At 38.6% G+C, this 23,901-nt stretch overlaps 1 protein-coding gene across 1 annotated transcript in view; it reads right to left on the bottom strand.

Annotated features, from left to right (window-relative positions):
• Positions 1-23,901, bottom strand: part of Nup98-96 (nuclear pore complex protein Nup98-96) — a 770,989-nt gene that overhangs the window by 480,774 nt on the left and 266,314 nt on the right. The window contains exon 16 of the mRNA XM_090379042.1: positions 10,820-10,948. Coding sequence (XP_090235168.1) covers positions 10,820-10,948 — 129 coding nt within the window. The remainder of the gene's footprint in view (positions 1-10,819; positions 10,949-23,901) is intronic.

The raw sequence follows: 23,901 nt of genomic DNA, 5'->3' as shown, positions 1-23,901 counted from the left end.
AATTGAAAGAAAATAATATAGATATCTTGGTACTCCAGGAACCCTACATACACATATGGGTAGGGTTCAGGGATACCCAAGAGGCTATAAAATAACAGAAAACACCTCAGGTGTCCCTTCTACAGCAATAGTAGTTAAAAATACTGACCTTACAGTCACAAAGGTGGGTCACCTCTGCTCCCCAGTGGGAGTGCGTGCCCATATCACCAGTGCTGTAGGACAATTTTACATTATTTCACTATATTCCAGACCAGGTGAAGATATAAATCCAACTATTGAATACCTACAAGTAGTCACAAACTTGCTACCTACTGCAAATATCATAGTGTGTGCTGATGTCAACTGCCTGTCAGCCTTATGGCATAGCCGTACGGAAGACAGAGCAGGCACACACAATGGCCAGATACTTTCAGACTATATAGCCACCTCACACTTTAAGTGCTAAACCAACCAAATAACCTCCCAACTTTTAGCAGTACCATGTGGGAGAGTGACTGATGTTACTCTTGCCACCAATTCAATAGCTTATAAAATCACAGACTGGTGTGCCCAGCCAGCCTGGACCACATCAGATCACAGAGCCATTTCCTTCAAACTAAACAGGCAATTACAAACAACCCAACACTCTCTGTTGGATATCAAAAGGTATAACCTTAAAAAGGCAAACTGGCAGATTTTTGCAGAACATACAGCAGCTGAGCTGCAAAAACAGGAAAATGAGTGGTCTAGAGCAGGCAACTGTAGCCCGGACAAGCAAACACTGACTATGACAAACATTTTAACAAAAACAGCAACCCTTTCTATCCCACGGGAAAAAACTGAGGAAGCACACAGTACCCTGGTGGTGCCCCGAACTGACTATACTCAGAAGTAGGGTACACCAGGTGAGGAGACATTTTCAAAGAGCCAGAACACCTTGGCCACAAAATGAGGTGGATGCACTGAGTGATTCTTATAGAACTCTCAGGAATCAGTATACAGCCCTCATAAGAGACAAGAACAAGGAATGCTGGAGGCACTTGGTGGGAACTACTGGAAACAATAACCCTTGGGGAGCTGTCTACAGAATAGTGACCAACAAGCTGCCAAGAGGAGATGTCTTAGAAAGTACTGTCAAACCAGATGGAACCCCAACCCTGTGTTGGGTGGATTCTGTAAATAACATCCTAGACAATATCATTCAGACTGAAACTGGAAATCATTCCCCCACCCAGCTAGACATTATAAAAGAAAACACCGAATATGACAATGCCAATATTGAACTTCTTCACTATACAAGACTTAGAAATAGCACTATCTAAAACCAAAAACAATAAATGCCCAGGTTTTGACCTCTTGGTCAAAACCTGGTCATATAGACCAATAGCCCTACTCCCTGCACTAGGGAAAATATATGAAAGACTAATACATAGCAGATTAGCTCAATATTACACAGAAGCAGGTTTGCATTCCAACAATCAGTATGGTTTTAAGCAGGGCAATTCTACGGAGAATGCCATGCACCACCTACTGACAACAGTTAAAAACACAGAGGAGAAATATATGCTGGCAATCTCCATTGACCTTGCTGGGGCATTTGACTCATTCTGGTGGCCTAGTGTCCTTAGGAGACTCTTCCCAGGCAAAAGTGCCAGAAAGCCTCTATAAGGTAATAAACAGCTATCTTACAGACAGAAGTGTCTCAATATGCGCAAGGTTCCAGGAATTGACATGCCCTGTGAATAAAGGCTGCCCGCATGGTTCAATCCTTGGCCCTTTCTTTTGGAACATTGTTCTGGACAAATTTCTGGCCTTGGATCTGGGCCCCGTGGAAAGCCTGGCCTTTGCAGATGACATGATTTTCCTTGTAAAAGGTAATTCACAAGTGGTTGTAGGCAAAGATCAAATGTCGCCCTCTTGCAGCTGCAGGAGTGGGCACAAATGCACATGCTCAAAATATCGCCTGAAAAAAAAACCAAACAAATACTTCTAAAAAAAAAGACATAAGAAGACGTCCACAAATCAAAATTAACACAACCACTATAAAAATGTAACAGAACTAAAATATCTTGGGGTGGTCTTTGATTCAAAGTTAACTTTTTACCCCCATTTGATCAACTTGGTGAAAGTGAGAAATTATGCAGGTACGATTGCCAGGATCAGTCGAGCAGACTGGGGACTCAAAATAAATACTCTGGCAATCATATACCATGCAATGTTCTTACCTGTTATCACCTATGGAGCCGGTGCCTGGTTCATCCGCTCGGCCATAGTAAGAAATAGGCATAAATTAGAATCGATACAAAGGACAATACTACTCACAATTACCAGAGCATGTCGCACAGTAAGCACACCTGCACTACAGTTGCTGGCCGGAACTCTCCCACTTTACCTGGAAGTAGCCAAAAGAGGCTTATATTATAGATTTAAAAAGGGCATACACACATGGGGATAGCCCTTGATACAACCAAGACCTTCAATGATGAAAGAAAAAGAATAGCCACAAAGTTCCACGAGCTAGGGCAAACAAAGTGGGAGCAGGAAACCAGAGGTCTGGTTACCAAACAGTTTATGCCACGGGTGTCAGTGTTAGCCAAAAGCCACCTAAGTGGTATGCCCCTGGACTTTTTACAACATTTATATTGACAGGTCAAGGCTCCCTAAAGGCGAAACTTAGGCCTGACCGATGACCCAAACTGCGCCTGTGGCGAAAGTGAAGACTGGGCACACATTCTATATGAATGTATAATATATGACATCCCCAGAACAGAGCTAATAGCACATATTGGTCCCCTTCCCAGGGGAGAAGAACATCTGTTCATCATAGAAGAGCAAAATTATAAAGCTTTTACATCTTTCACACAGAAAGTATTCGAAATGCGCAGAGCAATGCAAAGAATGTGGCAATTCAGCCCCCCCCCCAGCAATTAAACAATAATCAATAATAAAATTGCCCAAGTTTCCCACCACACCCAGACAATGACTTAAAAACTGTTAGGATAGCAGTATTCTGCACCCTGACAGAAACCTGACATAACAAAACTCCCCAGGACTATCCTGCCATGTGTAGGATACCTGGGCCCCACACCAAATAAGTAACCATGTAGGGGAGGGAGATGTACAGGCAGCCAGGGAAGCAGATTAACTGAAAAATATCAGTAAGCTAGTAGCAAGGGGATGCAATTTAGAATGAATGAATGAAAATGAAAGATAGAATAAATAGGCTGGGCGCTAAGTGAACTAGGAATTATGGTAAAAGGGAATAAATGGCAGTTTTGGTGAAAGAGAGAGTGATCTAGTATGAGGGAAAGAGAGAGTGAATGGGAATGAGTGGAAGAGCAAATATAATTGGTCGAAAGAATACAAAGTTAAAAATAACTTACATTACTTTATATATACTGTACTAACAAATATTTATTAACCCCATAAACACTATCACTGCATTCTCCTCTGGCCTGCAAAAAAAAAAAAAAAAACTTGCGGCTGGGCCTGCACTACAACTGAAGAATAACAGTAAGTTGAGGTGCCCAGAGAGTGCAGTGCAGAAAATAAAAGTCGAATAAATGAGATGAGAGCTAGAAGAATGAATAAAAGTGTAAGTGTGTGAGAAAAAGAACACAAATCATAAATGCTACAATTAAGTGCACACTAACCCTAGTTTTAATTAGTATTTAAATTTACACTACACATCATTGCATCCCCTCCTGGTGTGTGAGAAAAAGATGAATGAGTTGAGTGAAAAAAATAAATAAATAAAAATAAATATATATATATAAAACTTGGAAAAAAAAAATTTATAAAATAAGAAAAAAGTATTACAAAAAAATAATAATAATAATAAATATATATATATATATATATAAAAAACTTGGGAAAAAAATTATAAAATAAGAAAAAAAGTATTAAAAAAATAATAATAATAAATAAATAAAAAAAAAAAAGAATGCAAGTAGAGTGTAAATGCAGATTATGAATGAAGTAAATGTGTGTCTCTCTCACCCCCTCGCCGGGTGGGTTCCCTACTGCCAGCTAACATATCCCACCCCCGGAGCGGGATGGGCAGCTCGTCCATACCGGATTCGACACTCCTTGGACATGACACTGACATTCTGCGGCTTTGCTGCCAACATGCCATTGGCGATCTGAACTGGGTACTCTAACCTGGTTCCCTTTAAAACCCCATCCCCAGGCAGGGGGGGGGAGGCAATGGAACTCTGTCTCCTCTCCTCCCTGCCTACCCCCCATACTTCGCCTGGTGGGGCTCGTCTCCACTGACCCCTTTGGGGATGCCTACTCTATCGTCCCTATTCTTCTATCTGTATTTCCCCCAGTCTTCAGTCTCCCACCCACTCTCACTAAATCGACCGAGTACACCCTTAACAATGCCACCAAATTCTAATCAACGTCTAAATTCTACCGGCTTCGTGTAAATCTCTAAGACAACTAACACTATTAGCCTTTATCTAACGTATAGCCTCACATGTCTAAATTTAATAACATCAAAAGCCCGATCTATTTGGCCTTTAACACATCTCTTCAGTGTTCAACCCCAACCAGCGATTTTCTAATAGCAATCCTGTCAAACACAAAAATTATGCGTTTGACATTAAGCATTAATGTCAAACACATATTTTTTTTTTTTTTTTTTTTATAGGTCCTAGTCACTGAAATTTCAGGAAAGTGGCAGGATCTGCCAGAGCAATTTGTTGTGATATGGATACACCTGGCTAGCCTCCACGTGGCAGGGTTTAGGCAACGTCAGGCCCCACTAGGGGCCTGGTGGCCAATAAGCCAGATAAACAACAGGCACAACATATCACACTGCACAGACATGGCCCACACACTTTCAAGTCTCTGGCTTGACAGTGTACTGTCCTCGATACAGCGAAACACATGCGGAGAAGGGAGAAATCCCAGGTGCCGTCTGACACGAACATACCTTATACCTTATGCATTTCATCTTACAGTTTCAGAAATCCTATCCAGTTTTTCCAGTGACAGTACATCATATTCCACCTTACACCTTATCATGCACAAAATAGCCTCAACTTCTCAAATATCCACCACCAATTCCATAAATGCTGATCTCCAGGAAATTTTCCAATGGTGCATAGAAAACTTAATTAGCTTCGATCCAAAACATAGTAGTCTTATTTCTCACAAAAAAAAAAAGTCTACTATTTCTTTGCTTATCTTCCATGAAGCTCAGATTTCTAGACAAGATCCCATATCTTTATTAAGAATTACCTTCACTTGTAATCTCTTTTGGCATGTGCACATCATAATATTGCTTCCTTTGCATCAAGAAATTTTTTTTTTTTTTTTAAATTCTTGTTCTAAACAGCTAATCGCTCTCTACAAATCTCAAATCCACTCTTCCATGAAATATTGTTACCACCTGGGGTGGTGCCCCAAAAATCTCTCTGAAGCTTTTTGACTATTCCAAATGCAATCAGATTAATGATCCATCTTTTATAAAGTTTCTCCACTCTGTCTCATTGAGATTGAGTTTCTTCCGCATGCCTTTTCTACAGATACTTCCATGGTTACTGTTCTTCTGAACTGGAATCTGCAATGCCTCCACTTTCTTCAAAAACAAATGCCACAAATATTGAGTTTTCTTACACCATCCACCTTCAACTTTTCCTTATTTACCCCATCTATGTTAGTTTTCTGGAAGAACCTTCCTTACATGTACTTCCCAAAAACCAGTCTACAGAACTGAGGTGTAATGTTAACAAGTATCTTCTGTGCCTTCAATCTATGCATAGTACTAAGTACTACAGGTTCTAACAAGTTTGTAGACATGGTCAATACATTTTGTCAGTCCCTGATGAAACCTGTATCTTCTCACATTTAGTCCGCTCACATTTAGGTACAAGTTAATTTAATTATGATAAAGCCACAATAATTAGGTGGTGGCTGAATAAACTGCATGTATATTCATTGAAATTATCCATACAGTTTAAAAAAGGTTTATAAGACTCAAAGTTTCATGTGTATGTGAACCCCAGGCTTTGTGACATGTCTGACATTTCGGGTACCAGAATATCAAAAATGGTAACTCTATATCAGAGCCACTAATGGCAGAAATGGTAAGACTACTGAGAGAAAAAAATCAATTTTGATGGAAGTAAAAGATGACTTTGTCATTTAATTAAAGAGAAAATTTGTGAGAATATGACAAAAATAACAGGAAAAAAATGTTTATATAAAGATTGGATATTAGAATTATTCAAGGAATCAAGCTGATACAGCAATGGCAAAAAAAAAAAAAAAAAAACCAAAAAAACTTAAATTCTTCTTTAAACTTATTCACACTACCCACTTCCACACAACACAGGAAGGAAGTTGATCCCAAAATTGAATAATTTTCTGGCTGAAAGAACAAATCCTGCTTGCCATTCTTTTTTCAACTTAAATCATGTTTCCTTGGTGTGCTGTCCAAGAAAGAGAAAGAATGCCATCAGCATTAAGTTTACTCAATGTTGTCCATCATCACAGATACCTAAAACAAGTAGTAGTAGTAGTAACAGTGGCATGTGATGCAAGAAAGCAAGTATATGAGCTTATGCAGCATCAGCCAAAAAAAAAAAATACAAAACAATTCCTTCTAAATGTTTGTCCAGTTCCTCCTTAAATTTATTTAACCTATCAACTTCCACAATGACAGATGGAAGTTTGTTCCAGCAATTAACCACCCGCTGGCTAAAGGAAAATTTTCGCAATTCTCTTCTACATCTGTCTTTCCTCAATTTCAATTTATGGCCCCTTAGGTTTGTGATCTGAACAAGTGGAAGAATCGCATCAGAATTCGGCGTGCTGAACCCAGTCAAGGCCTTATACACCTCAATCAGACCACCTTGCAGGTGCCTAGTCTCCAGCAGCTGCAATTTGCAGAACTTAAGCCTCTCTTGGTAAGAGGATCCCTTCATGCCCGTCATAAATCTTGTTGCCCTTCTCTGTACACGCTCAAATAAATCTAGATCCTTCCTAAAATGAGATCTCCAGGCATGTACGCAGTACTCAAGGCATTGCCTGACCATTGCCTTATACAGAGGGACAATCACTTCCTTTTCCCTGCTAGCAAAATTCCTGTATATCACTGACAAAACCCCATGACCTACCCTGGCAGCCTGTCTGCATTGCTCAGAAAACTTCATATCTGACTGCACAATTACTCCCAGGTCTTTTTCATTTACTACCACCTTAAGTGTAGTACCACACAGTTGGTACGTTTCTCTGGGGTTACTTCTACCCATATGCAGTACTTTGCATTTTATGCAAATGTTAAATGTCAATGTTAAACTTCAGTTGCCATTTCTCAGCCCATCTGCCCAAATTTTCTAGATCCTGTTGCAGTAGCAAACTGCCATTACTGTCATTAGCAACCCTGCCAACCTTCGTATCATCTGAAAACTTCGACACTAAGCCTGATATACCTTCAACAATATCATTGATAAATATACAAAACAACAGTGAACCCAACACCGAACCCTGTGAGATTCCACTAATAACATTAGTCTACGAAGAGCAGCACCCACTGATTACCACCCTCTGTCTTCTCCCACTCAACCATCCTTTTATCCATTGTAGCAACTTACCCTTCATACCATTCTGCTTCAATTTGTACAGCGCCTCCGTAGCCAGGTGGGCAGGAGCAGCAGTGAGTAGCACACGCTTCTTGATTAGACCGGGGTTCGAGCCCATGATCACCAAATACTGAGGATGCGGAAAGGTCAGGAAATGACCACCGCATATTCGCGGAGCAATATGACCTTAGTTGCTAATGCTCCTAAAAACCAGAAATAACAACAACAGCTTCAATTTGTACAGTAGTCTTCCATGTGCAACAGTGTCAAAAGCTTTCCTGAAATCCAAGTATATGATATCAACATAACGAAACAGGCCTACGCGCTCTGGATTCATTAAGAATTTATTACAGTATACACAGAGCGTACAAATAAAGGAAGAAATATATGAGCTTTCGGCTATATGGTAGCCTTCATCAGAATTAAAAATACATGAATGGCAGTTGGAATGAAGATGTGCACTGCCAGGTGCGTGAGACGCGAGGTTTAATTGTTTGTTGACGTCTGTGGCTGTGACGCATGATGACGTGGCCAGCGCTTGTCCAATGATAGAACTACTGACTCTGTGATCGGGTTGACTTGGCAACCACTGTTCCTGTTCAAGGATTTATCCGAAGATTTTATATTTAACGATTCCAACCAGGTACGTTTTAGGTAATGGTGGGATCTGTCTACCACCACAACATCGCGGTGTGGGTCGATGTCGTGGTGGGTTGTCCAGACATGTTCGGCGATAGCTGAGTGTTCTATATCCGCTAAACGGATCGCTCTTTTGTGCTCCGAGAGACGTTTCTCGAGTCGACGTCCAGTCTCTCCAAAGTAGCAGCTAGTGCAGTCACGGCAAGAGATGCGGTAGACCAAACCGCTCTGCAGAAGGGTGGGGACAGGTGTTTTCACGTTGGAAATGAAAGAACGCAGTTTCTTGCCTGGGAGTTGGATGCACTTTATTCCGTGCGTTCTCAGGATTCTACCGATCTGTTGTGACAGGTTGGGGTAGTATGGGATGAATGCCCTCGTGGATGGCTCGTCACTGTTGGTGTTGTAGCTGGTCGTCACGATGTCACGTGTCTGTAGATCACACCTGTCGAGGACGTCAATGGGGTAGCCACACCTCGTAAGGTCTACTTTGACCCTAGTGACCTCTTTGCGTCTTTCATCAGCGGAGTTGGAGTGTGTCCAGGCGCGAGTAAGCAAGGTTCGGGCAGTGGAGAGGAGGTGGCCTCGCGCGTGTGCTGACCGGAAGTTGGTGAACTGGCCAGCACACATAGGCTTACGATAAACTGTAGTCCTCAGGTATGTGCCTTCACGTCGGACAAGTGTGTCTAAATATGGTAAGGAGTTGTTCGACTCCAGCTCAATCGTGAATTTTATGAAGGGCGATAGTGAGTTGAGGTATGATAGAAGTCGCTGACCTGAGTCTCTAGGGATGACCACGAACACATCGTCAACATAGCGACACCAAAAGGCGATGTGATCTGGTGCGTGTGCAAACGCACGTCCCTCTAACTCCTCCATCACGATGTTTGCTGTGACCGAGCTGACAGGGGAACCCATGGCCGTGCCATGTATCTGCTGGTAGACTGAGTCATTAAATATGACTATATTCTTATATGATATCAAAATTATTTTTTGCATCCAGTTCCTTTGTAACCACATCATAATATCCAATCAAATTTGTCAGACAAGACCTTTCCCTTAACAAACCCATGCTGTGTCTGTATTATTGCTTCAGTCTTGTCTAGATGATCCTGCAATGCATCTTTAACCAGTGACTCCATTATTTTACCCAGAACAGAAGTTAAACTAACTGGTCTGTAATTACTCGTGTCACCCTTCAATCCCCCTTTGTGAATTGGGGATACATTTGCACATCTCCAGTCCGTGGGGACCTCCCCTGAGTCCAAGGATGCTCTCATAATTATAACTAAGAGTTTGCTTACTTCCTTTGCCGCCTCCTTTAATATAACTGAATAGATCCCATCCACCCCAGGTGCCTTTCTTATGTTTAATTTCAACAATATCTCCTCCAATTTGCTCTCAGTTATTACAAAATCATTAAGCACCCTGCTACAATTTGATAACCTTCTGGCATTTTCAAACCTTGATAACTCCTCATGTGTAAATGTAGATGCAAAATACTCATTCAGTTTGTTTGCTATCTGAGCAGGATCATCAACAGCTGAACCATCAATATCAAGTGGACCAATCAGATTCATCCCCTTCCTTTTAGAGTTTATATAAGTGATATTTCTCTCAAGTATACAACTTCAGAGAAATGTCAAAAAATATATGTATTTAGATGAAATTATCTGAAATGAACAAGCATCATTCTAAACAAAGATGGTGATATGATAATAATTTCAGGGTTAAAAATACTTCTCATAAAAGTCAACAGTTTATCTTATCACATGCAGTAGTGAAAGGAAATTTAATCAGGGTGCTTTTTAATTTTACCAAATCTATATAATTGTAGAATCTGTTATTACACTTGTTGGACAGTATAAAGTGGCTGATGTATAAATGTTGTATAAAGTCCTAATGTGTTATAAGAGATGCTGGAAGTGTTTGCCATTCTGTACTAAAACTGCTTGAACCCACTGATTTGTTTTTGTCACTGGAGAGAAGTAAATCCTGGAAGTGTCAGTAATTCATTTGACATCTGGTTCAGCTGCCCACTTGTTACTGGAACCATATATAGAAAACTACACTTTTTAAGTGTGTGAATGACTTCACATGCACAAAATGTGTGCTGCTCTCTGTTATTAAGCTTTTAATTGACACATAAGCCAAGTTATATGTTACTCTTGCAAATGTAACCTGAGATATAGCTGCATTTTTATGTGGCACTAACTCAAAGTTTATCAGGATGAAATAGATGAGAGTAGATTTAAAATTTGGGTTTTAGCTGCAAATATTACCAAAAATCTTAAATAATTCCACCATCACTGTGGATAGTACACTACATCATAGAATGCTATGAGAAAAAATACTATCATCATCAAAAAAAGTAAAAATATTAGAATGGCTCATCCATCACAAATTCCTTGTTCTCCCTACATGATCTTGAACACAATCTTTATCATATAGTAAAACAAAGATATGCAATGTTCACTCACTCTCACACACACACTTTGAGCTTAGATAAAATAATTTTCACCTTTTTGAATTAAAGGTATAGTTGCCGCAATTTCTTGTGGTGCTTACAACATTAAGAAAGACTATTACTAATTAAAATAAAATAAACATACTTTGTGGGAAGTTCTGCTCTTGGTTTAGCAACTGGATTGGTGTAATAGTTCTCCAAATGCGAGTCATCCTGGGAAGAAAGTGGCTGTGACATGCTTGGAATTGTTATTTCCTGTGATGAAACTGGACTTCTACAAATTCCAAAATATGGACTAAAATTACAATCAAATATAGAGAGAGAGGAAAAAAAAAAAAAAAAAAAAAAAGAGAGAGAGAAAATAAACTATAATTAAAACCCATCATAATCTTCTCCTCTCCTCTCTCTCTTTCTCTTTTTGTACAATATTTTCTACATTTATTATTGTATTACTTGATTTGGCTCCATCAAATTCTGGATTTGAATTCCACATAAATTCTTCAATTTTGGCTTCTGCGAGACAAACTGCTGGACAACTGAGGTCAATGGTTGCAATCTTCTCTGATTTTAAAAACTATTTTTTTGTGCTACCATCTATTAAAAACTGAAAGAATTTATTTATGCATGGGTAATGTACACACATCATTTTCTACTACAATATTTTAATTGTATCTCATAATGTTAACACCTTCACAGTGAGTTTCCATGGTATTGCACTACCTCGAATAAGTAACGTTTCACCTATGGAGAAGACCAATGTTACTTATTCTCGGCAGATGCCACAACCCAGACGGTACTGTTTCGAAGCTTCTCATTGGTGGGTGGGCAGGTACCCTTTTGCAATAGTTACAACCCAGTTATGAAGTATAACTCCGCAATACGAGAGATGCCTGATGGTGTGCGTGAATTAATCTAAAATATATTTCTTGGCTGAATGCCTAAGAGTATGAAGGAACTTATTTATGCATGGGTAATGCACACACATCATTTCTACTACCAAGGTAGTTTTAATGCATCATTTGATTATTTGCATTTAGGCAATTAGCCAAGAAATATATTTTTAGATTAAACCATGCACACCATCAGGTATCTCTCATACTGTGGAGTTATACTTCATAACTGGCCACCATTGAACTATTGCAACAACAAGGTACCTGCCCACCCGCTGATGAGAAGCCAACAAGCTTCGAAACAGTGGAACTAACTGGGTGGTGGTATCTGCCAAGAATAAATAACATTAGTCTTTCTCCATGAGTGAAGTGTTAGTTATTAGTTATTAAACTCGTGAACGCCTTCACAATATGAGATATAATCAAATAATGCATGAAAACTACCTTGGTAGTAGAAATTATGTGTGTATTACCCAGTCATAATAAATTTCTTCATACTCTTAGGCAATTAGCCAAGAAATATATTTTATATTAAAAACTGTCTACTATTAGTTGAAAAAAACAGATACAAGTGCCAGCACATACTAGCAAAATTTCAAGACAATTTGTTCATTAAAGGAACATTTGGAATGATCTTCAAAACGTACATACTGCTGAAAAGGTAAATAAATATTAGAGATCTCATGGTAAAGCAAAAAAAGGTTATTAATATGGATCAGCAAAAATGAATGTTATTAATTGCATGTTCTATTGCAATAACCTTTTAACTGGACAGACTGATGGCCATGAGAGTCCTAGAGATCCCATGCTGACACTGTACTTTTTTTTAGCCGGCATGGTGTGGGATGCTGACACTGGCCAGTGTGGTAACCCCAGGTCAGTGTGGGACAAAGCTGCCTAAGCACACTTAACCACAGGGATCCCTTTCCCTATGTTCTTTCATTTTTACCACCAGGGATGGTCGAGTTTCCTTCCATCATTCCACCCCCTGGGCCAAGACGAACATCCTGTACCATGGGATTTCCTTACTGTCCCCCCCTTTCTAATCAGGCAGGCATGTCCACTACTGCCCCCCCATCCTTCTAACTCTTTTATCCCACCCTCTTCCTTCTCCTCCATGTTTCCTTTCAACAAAAATATTTATATTTTTTCTGGGCTCTCCCTGGATGCTTCAGTGCTACGTCAATGTTTGACCTGCCAGAGCTTTCACTCCCTACTGACCTGGCCTGTGTCCTTGTGGCAATGGGCAGTAAACTATGGGCTTTTGTTTTCCCCACAAATCCTTAAGCTAAGAGGCCTGATGAACAACAGAGCAACAACAACCCTGACTAACACTAACCTACACTATCTGGCCTTTACAGTTTGTATTCATCACAGAGTTAAATGCAGAGTTGGGGGAACCCCCAAAGCCACATTACAAATAACACCATACACTATGAACATAAGGGTCAATCAGTAAACATCACCTTTCTTGCATCACATGCCACTATTACTACTACTACCTAGGATTATGTTGACAAATTTTAGTATTAGTGTCAGTCTCTTTCTCCATAATTTGAATATATGACTCTTACTTCACGATTAATTCCTAAGAGAGCAAATTTTGCCTCCATTCAATTAACTGTCCTATAGACATCAATCAGGTCACCCCGATGTGTCTAGTTGGCAAGCACTGTAGCCCACCTATTTAAAGTCTTTCCTCATAAAAGGGCTCTTGAGCAGATCACACCAATCAAAATGCTCCTTTAGACCCGTTAAAGATTTTTTTTTTTTTTAAAAGGGTAGTCTCTATACTTGAACAGTATTCCAAGTACAGTCTATATGAGGGGAGTTTGTGGCCTGAGTATTAAACGGAAGTGGTATAGTGTTAAAAACTTCTTTACTTAATGCATAACACTTAGATTGCAATTTTTGATGAATTTTGATGAATACAATGAAGATTGCAACCATTGACCACAAAGTTGTGCAGTTTCAAAATTCTTTTTTTAATTGCAGGTCCTAAAGTCAACAAAGTTCTGAATGAGAAAAGATGGACAAAATCAATCACAATGCAATCATCCAATATTTGGGGGAAAAGGGACTAGTGCTAAAGGCAATTCATGAGGATATGGTTACAACAGTGAAGAGGATCCTGCTTCCTATTCCATGGTTAAGAAGTGAACAGTAGAATTTAAATGAGGGAGGGAGGGAGGGCCGTGAAGACAACCCATGCAGTGAACGAGATGCAACATCCAGAGTTGATAATAGTGTGCATGATCTGGTGAGAAGTGACCAATAAGTGATAATTTGGTACACCACCAGTATCTTGAGCATCTCCCCTGAACACGTGTACTACCACATAATAACAGAGGTTCTTGCTATGAAAAAAATGTTAGCATGATAGATCCCAAAGTTGTAGAAAACAGATCAAAAACGCACAAGAGTTATTAAGTCAAGTGAACATTAGAACTGTTTTCAAGCAGTTCCAGCAAATTTATTTCCTTGCAAGGTTTGTGACATTGGATCAGATGTGGGTCCATCTGATCAATTCCTTCTGCCGGCAAGGTGTGGTGTTCATGGATACTGATGGAGTGTTGCTAGGGTATTACCTTCAGAAATACCAAACAGTCACAGGGGCATATGACTGAAACCTGGTGAGGCATTTACACAAAAACATCAAAAACAAAAGCTGAGCAAAAGATAATGTGCCTGCTCACAAGTCTGCCATTACCATGGCTACATTGCTTGAGTGTGGTTTAGAAATCTTGGACCAGTGCCCATACTCACAGATCTAGCACTTTCATCTACTTTTTAATTTGATAAAATATCTGACTAGCACCATTTTCTGTCCGACAATGACGTAATCCAATGCCATGCTGCAGCGGATGCATTCTTCGAGGCAAGAGAAACCTTTCTTCGCAGCTGTAATCACGCATTGCGGCATTGGTAGCAAAAGTGTATTCACTCCAAAGGGGACAGCCTTGAAAAGTAACATGTGAACAGTATTTTCAAATAAACCCTTCATATTCAGGACATCAATTTTTAAAACGTCCCTTGTAGAATTATCTTATACAGTGAGATTATGATGTACTTGTCCCTGATGTCACAAGCAAACATTTGATAAATCATCAATAGTACAATATGGGCCTTCCTTGCTACTCATCTCCACTGCTCAGAGAGCTCTATATCCACAACTCCCAAATCCCCTTCTTTCTCCTACTCCCTCTGTCTTTAATTCAACAACACTGCCATGTACAATTATGACCTCTATATCTCAACAAGCAAACAGTAAAAAAAATCATCAATAGCATAATATAGGTTGCACCTGTCTCCACTACTGGGAACACTCACAGACAACTCCCGAATCCTTTCTTCCTCTGTTTTTAATTCAACACCACGAAGTGCAAGACCATGCATCTGCTGCATTACAACAAACCTGCCCCTTTTCTGACCATCCTCGAAGCCAATCCAAGTCATTCTGAAGGAGCACTACTTGGCACTGATTAACTAATTTTCCAATCTTCATATCATCTGCAAATTTTGACATCAGACCCTATATCTCTTTACTGATGTCATTTATCAAAACCAGAAAGAAGAGGTCCCACAACTGATCTTTTGGTACTCCACTTTTATTGTTACAGCAATATGAAGATTAACCATTACTCACAACCCTCTGAATCATGCCGTGTGGCCAACCTGAGATCCATCTTGAAAGCTCACCCATGATTCTAACGTGTTCCCTCTCATATGCATGTGCATACACAGGAGAGAGACTGCTTCTACAGGGATGGGATACACTTAAATAGAAAGGGTGCAAGAATACTCGTTGATGCTATCAAGGCAACGTTAGGTGGGTTGGAAAACTGTTAGCTTGGGGGAATACACAGACTAATAGATTAACATTAACTGCAGGCAGAGGTGGAAGTGATTCCTACACTGCTTCTATTGTAATGAGAAGCAGTCTGGAAAGCAAGTTGCTAGGAATTTCACAGACTGCTGGGAGTGATCATGGAACAAGTAAATACATGGGCTGTGTTAGGGTAACTAAGAGTAAGAACGGGTGCATGTATACTTGCATGTACACCAATGCTAGGAGCATCATAAATAAATTTAATAATTTTGAAGTGCTGGCTAAGACATCAAAGATGGATATTGTTCAGATAGATCAGAGATGTGATGTCACACAGATATAAGGAATATAGAACTGGAATTTGGGAAGAACAATGTGAACAGAAAGGCTAGACGGGATAGGAAAGGAGCAAATATGCTGTTAGTTAAGAAACACAAAATCTAAGGCAGTGAATCCAGTTGAAATTGGACTTGAAATCAATGTCAAGTCAGTTCGATGTGACATAAGCACAGGGAAAGCAAAAATGATGGTAGGAGTGTGTTATAGGCCTAATGATTCTGATGAGTATAACAAACAACTAGACAGAGAAATTGTGTTGGCTAGTAAATCAGATATCTTATAATGGGGGATTTAAACTTCCCAGATATTGACTGGAACTTGTGGATTGGTCACTTAAATAGAAAGGGTGCAAGAATACTCGTTGTTCACAGCAGCATGATTTTGCAGATTTACTGGATGATTGTTTTCTATAGCAGTATGTTTAAGAGGCAACCAGAGGGAGTAATACTCTTGATCTGACTATCAGTAGTGATTATTCCTGCATTAAGAATTTACAGATAAAAGAACCACTAGGTGGCAGTGATCACAGTGCACTGTGGGATTTACTTAAAGATATAACTACCATAAGTGATAAAGGGAAGGGTTTTTGCTTTCATAAAGGTGACTACAGTGGTCTCAGAGATTTTTTAAATTCTATAAAATGGGAAAAACTGAGGAGGTTACCAACAGCAAATTCTAAATGGGAGGCATTCAAGGAAGTAATCTTGGAAGTTACTAGGATTTTTGTTCCAATTAAGAAATACTGTTCTAGGTTTAGGCCTAAATGGATGTCAGATGAACTAATGAGACTCGTGGCAGAGAAGAAAACTGCATGGGATGCATACAGATTACCACGCCACACATAAGCTTGTCTGTAATCAAGTCACAAAGGAGGTTAGGCAAACGAAGACAAATTATGAAAAATCTTTGGCAAAGGGTTCAAAGAAAAACAGCAAAGACTTTACTTATATTAACTCTAGAAGGAAGTGGACGAATTAGATCGGTCCCCTTGATATCAGTGGTTCGACTGCTGATGATCCTGCTCAAATAGCTGACTAATCGAATGAGTATACTGCATCTACAATCACACATGAAGAATTTTGTAGGGAATGGACAGAAGCTTATTAAACACTAACATGGAGCTAAATGATTTTGTAACAACTGAGCGCAAAGACAAACATAAGAAAGACACCTGAGGTGGATGGGTATCTATCCAGTTATATTAAAGGAGGCAGCAACGGAAGTAAGCAAACACGTAGTCATAATTGTGACAGCATCTTTGAACTCAGGGGAGGTTCCCACAGACTGCAGATGTGCAAATGTATGTCCAATTCACAAAGTGGGATCAAAGGATGACATGAGTAATTACAGTCCTTAGTTTAACTTCTGTTTCAGGGAAAATAATGGAGTAGCTGATTAAAGAAGAATTGCAGGATCATCTAGACAAGACCACAGTAATAATTCAGACACAGCATGGGTTTGTTAAGGGGAAGTCTTCTCTGACCAATTTTATTAGATACTATGATATGGTCACAAAGGAACTGTATCCAAAAAATAATTTTGATATCATGTACTTGGATTTCTTTTGATGGAATTCTTTGATTTCTTTGGAAAGCCTTTGATGCTGTTGCACATGGAAGGCTGCTGTACAAATGAGTAGTATGGCGTTAAGGGCAAGTTGCTGCTATGGATAAAGGATGGTTGAATAGGAGAAGACAGAGTGGTAATCAATGGACATTGCTCTTCATGGACTTTTTCTGTATTTATCAATGATATTGATGGAGGTAAATCAGGCTTAATGTCGAAGTTCGCAGATGACAAAAAGGTTGGCAGGGTTGTAAATGACAGTATGCTACTGCAACAGGATCTAGAAAAGTTTCTCTGCCCAACTTTAAATAAATCAAGAAAATCAAGAAACCATCTGAATAATGAGAGACCCTCAGCATGTTTAAGATGAAAATTACAGCATACTTGCCTGAGGTTAAGACTTGCTCAAGAAGTTCAGCAGCAAAACTCACATTAATTCATACCTAAATGGATGTTTGTTACATTTTTTTCCCAATATTAATAAATAATATTTCAAAAAATATATATTTTTTAATAAAACATCTTCCCACTCTATTCCATTTCTTAACCCCCCCCCCCTCCAGGTTGAGCTGAGATGCGACTCTTCGGATTCTTTTTTATTAGATCAAAAATGGCTCTTCACTCAAAAAAGGTTGCTGATCCCTGTTGTAAGGCAATTTATCTTTTATGGACACAAAAAGTGATACTGTTATACATTTTGCTTATAATGATTTTAAGAATAGGAGATTTGAAAATTTTGTTAACAATCAGAGGGTAATGTTGAGAAAAAGCCATGAGTTAGGATTAAATATGACAATGTCTATATTCTGCACAGACACAATTCATAGGGGGTACACAATGAGAGCCTTATCAATCAATGGACAAGGCTGTCACCATGTCAATCAATTGACAAGCCCGGGAGAGACTGTACAAGGCTCGTCGTAAAATTTTTCCCATCGTGGTCTATGCTCATTAACAGGAGATATTGTGTTTAAAAGGGATGAGATACATGTAAGTAGAAGTGTAAGAATATTTTCTAATGCTGTCAAGGCAGCATTAGATGGGTCAGGAATAATGATTCACCTCTACCAGCAGCCACAAGTTGAGGTAAAAGTGATTCTTGCACTGCTTCTATTGGGACATACAAGGCGTGGTTATTAAATAACTACACACCAAGCATCACCTGTGAAACAAAGGCACAGAGTTGACCTTGAACCTTTCCCAGTTGTTTACCTCACACTCCAACACGCTCATTTGCTTTGCAGTGAGAAAGGTTTCACCTTGTGTGTTTTTGAAGTTTGCCAGAAAAAGAATTGAAAAATGGATCAACCTCAAAATTTTAACAAAACTACAGAAAACACCAACTGAAAGTATGAGTTGTTAAGTCAAGTTTATGGGGAAGATACTGTGCCAAGAGCTTTCATGTTTGAATGGTATAAAAGATTTTTAGAAGGAAGAGAGAGATGTGGAAGATGAGCAACCAGGGCCTCTGGTATCAATGAAAACTGAAAAATGTAGACAGGGCAAGGACATTTAAGCATTCAACTGGTTGCATAAGAACTCAATATGGACAAAGACACGGACAAATTTTAGCTGAAAATTCAGGCATTAAAAAAGTGTATGCCAAGAAGGTGCCAAAAATTTTGAATGAAAATCAAAGGTTGAGAAGACTCCAAATTTGTAAGGATGTTTTGAAAAAATCTGAAGATCCAGACTTCCTGAGAAACTAAAAGGCAATGAAATTAGGTTGTTCCACTACAACCCAGAAACTAAAAGGCAATGAAATTAGGTTGTTCCACTACAACCCAGAAACTAAAAGGCAGTCAATGCAAGGAAAGGCAAAACTATTTCCACAGACCAAAAAAAAACAAGGATGTAAAAATCAAAAATTAAAACCGTGCTTCTTGTTTTCTTCAACATTAAAAGAATTAAGTCTGAATACATCACACCATATCAGGCTGTCAATTAAAGATACTACATCAAAGTTCTGACATGTCTGCGTGAAAAAAATTGGAACGAAGAGACCTGAACTGTGGAACGATGGTTGGACCTTTCCCTTGTTGTTTTCCCAGCAAACAACACACTCTCTGTTCACCAGCTTCTTGTGGCTTTTTTCTCTTCCCCAAACCAAAAAGTGTACTTAAGGGAACTCATTTTTAGTCCACTGAGGACATTCAGAAAAAAAAGACTGAAGTGTTAAAAGGGCCTACAGAAGACAACTCCCAACACGACTTGTTTCTGTGCTTAGCAGAAACATAGAACAATGCATGCAAACCCAAGGAAATTGTTTTGAATGGGATACTTGTAATGTACAAAATATTTCATTATATTTATTTTATTGCAACAGTCCTATTATTTAATAACCACACAATGTACAGCAAGCTGGAAAGCAAGATGTCAAGGATTACAAAGCCTACTGAGAGTCTTCATGAGACTAGTGTGAGCACACACACGCGCGCACACGCACACACACAGGCTGTGTTAGGATTACTAAGAGAAAAAACACACAAGTATATTTGTTTGTATATTAATGGCAGCAGTACACAAATCTGATGAATTTGAAGTACTGGTTAAAATATGAAATGTGGACATTGAAAGGAATACTGGAGATATGGTGTCACTAAGACATAAGAGAAGCAGAATTTCAATCTAAGGTTGGATGGCTGTTCAGTTTGGATAGCTAGTGTAATATGCTGCAGTCTCACATAATATAAACACTAGGACAACAAAAATGAGAATAGGATTATCACAGGCCAAATTACTTAGATAGTATGAATCAGAGCTGTAATACTCAATATGTTCTACGTTGATAATAATATTAGTAAATTAATAAGAGGAGTTTACCTCAATATAGTACGTGGAACACTTCCGTATGATACCCTCCAGAAATTAGAACGGAAAAAACGAAAAAATCGCCAACTTACCGGTACATTAAAGTAAAATATAAATAATTCAAGTAAAATATAAATAATTAAATAATCAATTTAACACAATTCAAAATCAATTCAAAACAATTAAAATTCAAATTAACGCAATTAAAAGAATTAACAAAAATATTCAAAACGATTTTCCTTCCTGAAGCTGACAATGCTTTTCGACCGACTGTCGTGATCACAGGAATGAAAATTCATTCCTGTGATCACGACAGTCGGTCGAAAAGCATTGTCAGCTTCAGGAAGGAAAATCGTTTTGAATATTTTTGTTAATTCTTTTAATTGCGTTAATTTGAATTTTAATTGTTTTGAATTGATTTTGAATTGTGTTAAATTGATTATTTAATTATTTATATTTTACTTGAATTATTTATATTTTACTTTAATGTACCGGTAAGTTGGCGATTTTTTCGTTTTTTCCGTTCTAATTTCTGGAGGGTATCATACGGAAGTGTTCCACGTACTATATTGAGGTAAACTCCTCTTATTAATTTACTAAGGCCAAATTACTATAATGAGCAACTATAAAAACAAATATAGTGAGCCAGTAAATCTTCAGAAAAACTTGTAGATGGTCACTCGCACAGCAGCAGAAATTTCCTCGATTTATTGGTGGACTGCTTTCTACACTAACACTATGTTAGAGTGGAAACAAGAGAAAGCAATACTCTAGATATGATTATTAGTAGAGACCCATCATGCATTAAGAATATCCAGAATAAGAAAACACTATGTAGCAGTGATCATCTTCTTTTCCCAATAAAATGATGTGTGCTGGGTTAGAACAGATTATCCTTCTATATTCTTCTTAGCCTTCCTCTACTTCATTTGCCAATGGATCTCTGGTTCATTTATATTTTTTCCCACCTGACATTATCCAGCCTATTTGTTTTTCCATTTCTTTTTTCCCCTATTATATATCCATTCATTAATAGGTTGTTTTTTGCATTGTGTCCTTATTTCCTCACTTTTAACTTTATTCCTTAATATTTTATTACTTGTTTTTGTTTATATGGCTTCATTTGTTTGTTAAATTTTTGCTGTTGTACCTCTCATCTCAGCTGCATATATTTTTAAGGGTCTTACTATAGTTATACACATTTTAACTTTAGCATCCTGAATAATGTTTGAATTATTCCAAAGTATATTATTTAGCCCCCTCCCATATTCTATTCACTTTTAATGCTTATTCTTTTTCTATTGTGTTATATTATTTTCCCTTCTAATTCACATCAGAGTGGTTCTTTTGCTATTGTTAAGGAATTTGTTTTCCCATGGATATTCCCATCTCTTTTGCTTTTTTTTTTATTAAAATTATGTATCATTCTTTGCATATCATTTTCATTTTCTGCCATCAGTCCATCTGCATTGCCGATTATATGTAATTATTTATTTTTTTATTCCAATTCCTTTGTTTACTCTATTTACTTCATTAATTATTTCATCCATTATCAAGCTAAAGTGAGGTGGACCCAGTGAGTCTCCTTGTCCTATTCCATAGTTATTTTTTCCTCTCTATATTTCTTTGATCTGTTTTGTTTATGCATTTATTGTCTGTGTATATATATCTCTGATTACTTATTGATTGTTTAGGAACTTTGCACAGCATTAAAAATTTTTATTATAACTCTTATTTTAACTGTATCAAAATCTTTTTTAAATCTACAGAACACATATAAATTGGTTGATTATACTCTAAAGATTTTTCTTTTATCTGTTTTATCATAAATATTGCATCTATGCATGATCAGTTTTTCCTAAATCCTTGCTGCACATCACTTAATTCTAGAATTTCATTTAATTTTTCTGATATTACTTTTGTATACAGTTTCAATGAAGGGTTAATAAATTTATGCCACTAAAATTCTTGCAATTGCTCATCTCCTTTTTTATATACACTCAGTGATCACTGAATTATGATCACTCCAACTGTAATGGATTATGACACATAGTTCGCAGTTTAAAAAAGCCAAACAGCTTTCTATTCTAGAACGGTGTAATTTGCATCTGGTCATTCAAGTCAAAGTGATAAAGTAGAACATAGTATAAAGTAGAACAAAGTAGAACATTGTGGAACATAGTAAAGATATCATGGAGTTTCAAATGGTATAACTGTGGGAGTTTGTGCGTTGGGTGCTTCCATATCAGAAATTGCACATCTTGTCAGTTGCTCATGGCCCACTATGGTTAAGGTACAAAATATGGTGCTGAATGAGTCAAACCACCACCACCTGCATATAGAACTGTAAATGATTAGGCAAGGTGGATGTTACTGGTAAGCGAAGAGTGCATCATGTCATATAGGCTCAACAGCAGGTCACTGCAACAGTCAACATCACAATACAATATGGGGACTGCAAGAACAATATCACAAATGAAGATGCACACACTCAGATGTATGGGTTCCACAGCAGATGACCCAAGGGACACCCTCTCCTCATCACTGATCATTGTTAGTGGCAAATTCTATGGCATAAATAACATGCTGGCTGGACAACGAAGGACTGGAAATGTGAATGCTGGTCAGATGGGTCCAAATACCTGGTGTAACATGTTGACAGATGCTTTTGTGTGGTGCAAGCAACATGAGTCCATGCCCATCATGCATGGTGCCCACTATCAAAGCAGTTGGCAGTGGTTGCTTAATATGGGACATGCTTTGCTGGCAAGAACTAGGACTGCTGGTGCATATGGAACATTTCACTAGTGTGGTCTACCAGCAACACTTAGGAGATCGTGTGCTTCCATGCTGCATTTTTTCCCAGACAGACAGAGAATCTTCTGATACAATAACACACAGTGTCATCAAGCATGCATTGTGCATGAGTGGTTAGAGGAATACAGTGAAGATATCACACATCAATTGACTTCCAAATTTTCTGACCTCAATTCAATTGAACACCTGGGATGTTCTGGAAGAGGATCCGAGACATATAGACAAATAGATCTGATAAGCCCAGGCTTATCAGATTGTATTGCAAGGACGCTTTGTGACTTTCAGGCACGCTGTATGCAACTTCCGGGCCGGAGGTTGCACACGGTAGTGTCACAGGTCAAAGACCCCATTGCTAGGGCCTCTAGTAGTGGGGTTATATATGAGATCAGATGCCTGGATTGTCGGGAGTGTTAGGTGGGGGAGACAGGATGGAGACTAAAAGACCGTCTGGGGGAACACATGAGAGCCATACAGACCACAGAGCTCAATAAGTCCGCGATTGCTGAGCATTATTGGGAAAAAACAGCACCAAGTCTCTCCCGAGAATGCTGTCATGCTTGACCGGGCACACAGGTTCTGGGACCGTAAGTGGTTGGAGAGTTTGTGGATTAGCTCGTCCGAAAACAGTAGCATGAATAGGGATAGGGGGTGTTCGGCTCCACCCCATCTTGGAAGCTCTAGTCCTTACAAGAGATGGGCACTTCGCGTTTCCACATTCTCGAGCCATTTCCGGTTCTGGCGCACGTGAAAGTAATACTGAACATGCGCCTGGTCAGCCACGGGTGCCGTGAACCTGATACTAAAGGATGTGTTGCCCAAGTAGCATTGTTGTTGAGAAAGGAGGCATCCGCCTCCTTTCTCAACAACAATCATTGTTTTATCGCTTTTAATTTTCATATTTTATTGTATTTTAACATTTTCGTAACAAATTATATTTTATTTTATAGTAAATCAGTTTTGTAAATATTATTTTAC

Source organism: Mastigoproctus giganteus, chromosome 8 (assembly GCF_048544385.1).
Source record: "Mastigoproctus giganteus isolate SK-2022 chromosome 8, ASM4854438v1, whole genome shotgun sequence".
NCBI lineage: Eukaryota > Metazoa > Arthropoda > Arachnida > Uropygi > Thelyphonidae > Mastigoproctus > Mastigoproctus giganteus.
The sequence above is the reverse complement of the archived record's forward strand: the minus strand, read 5'-3'. Positions and strand labels throughout refer to the sequence as shown.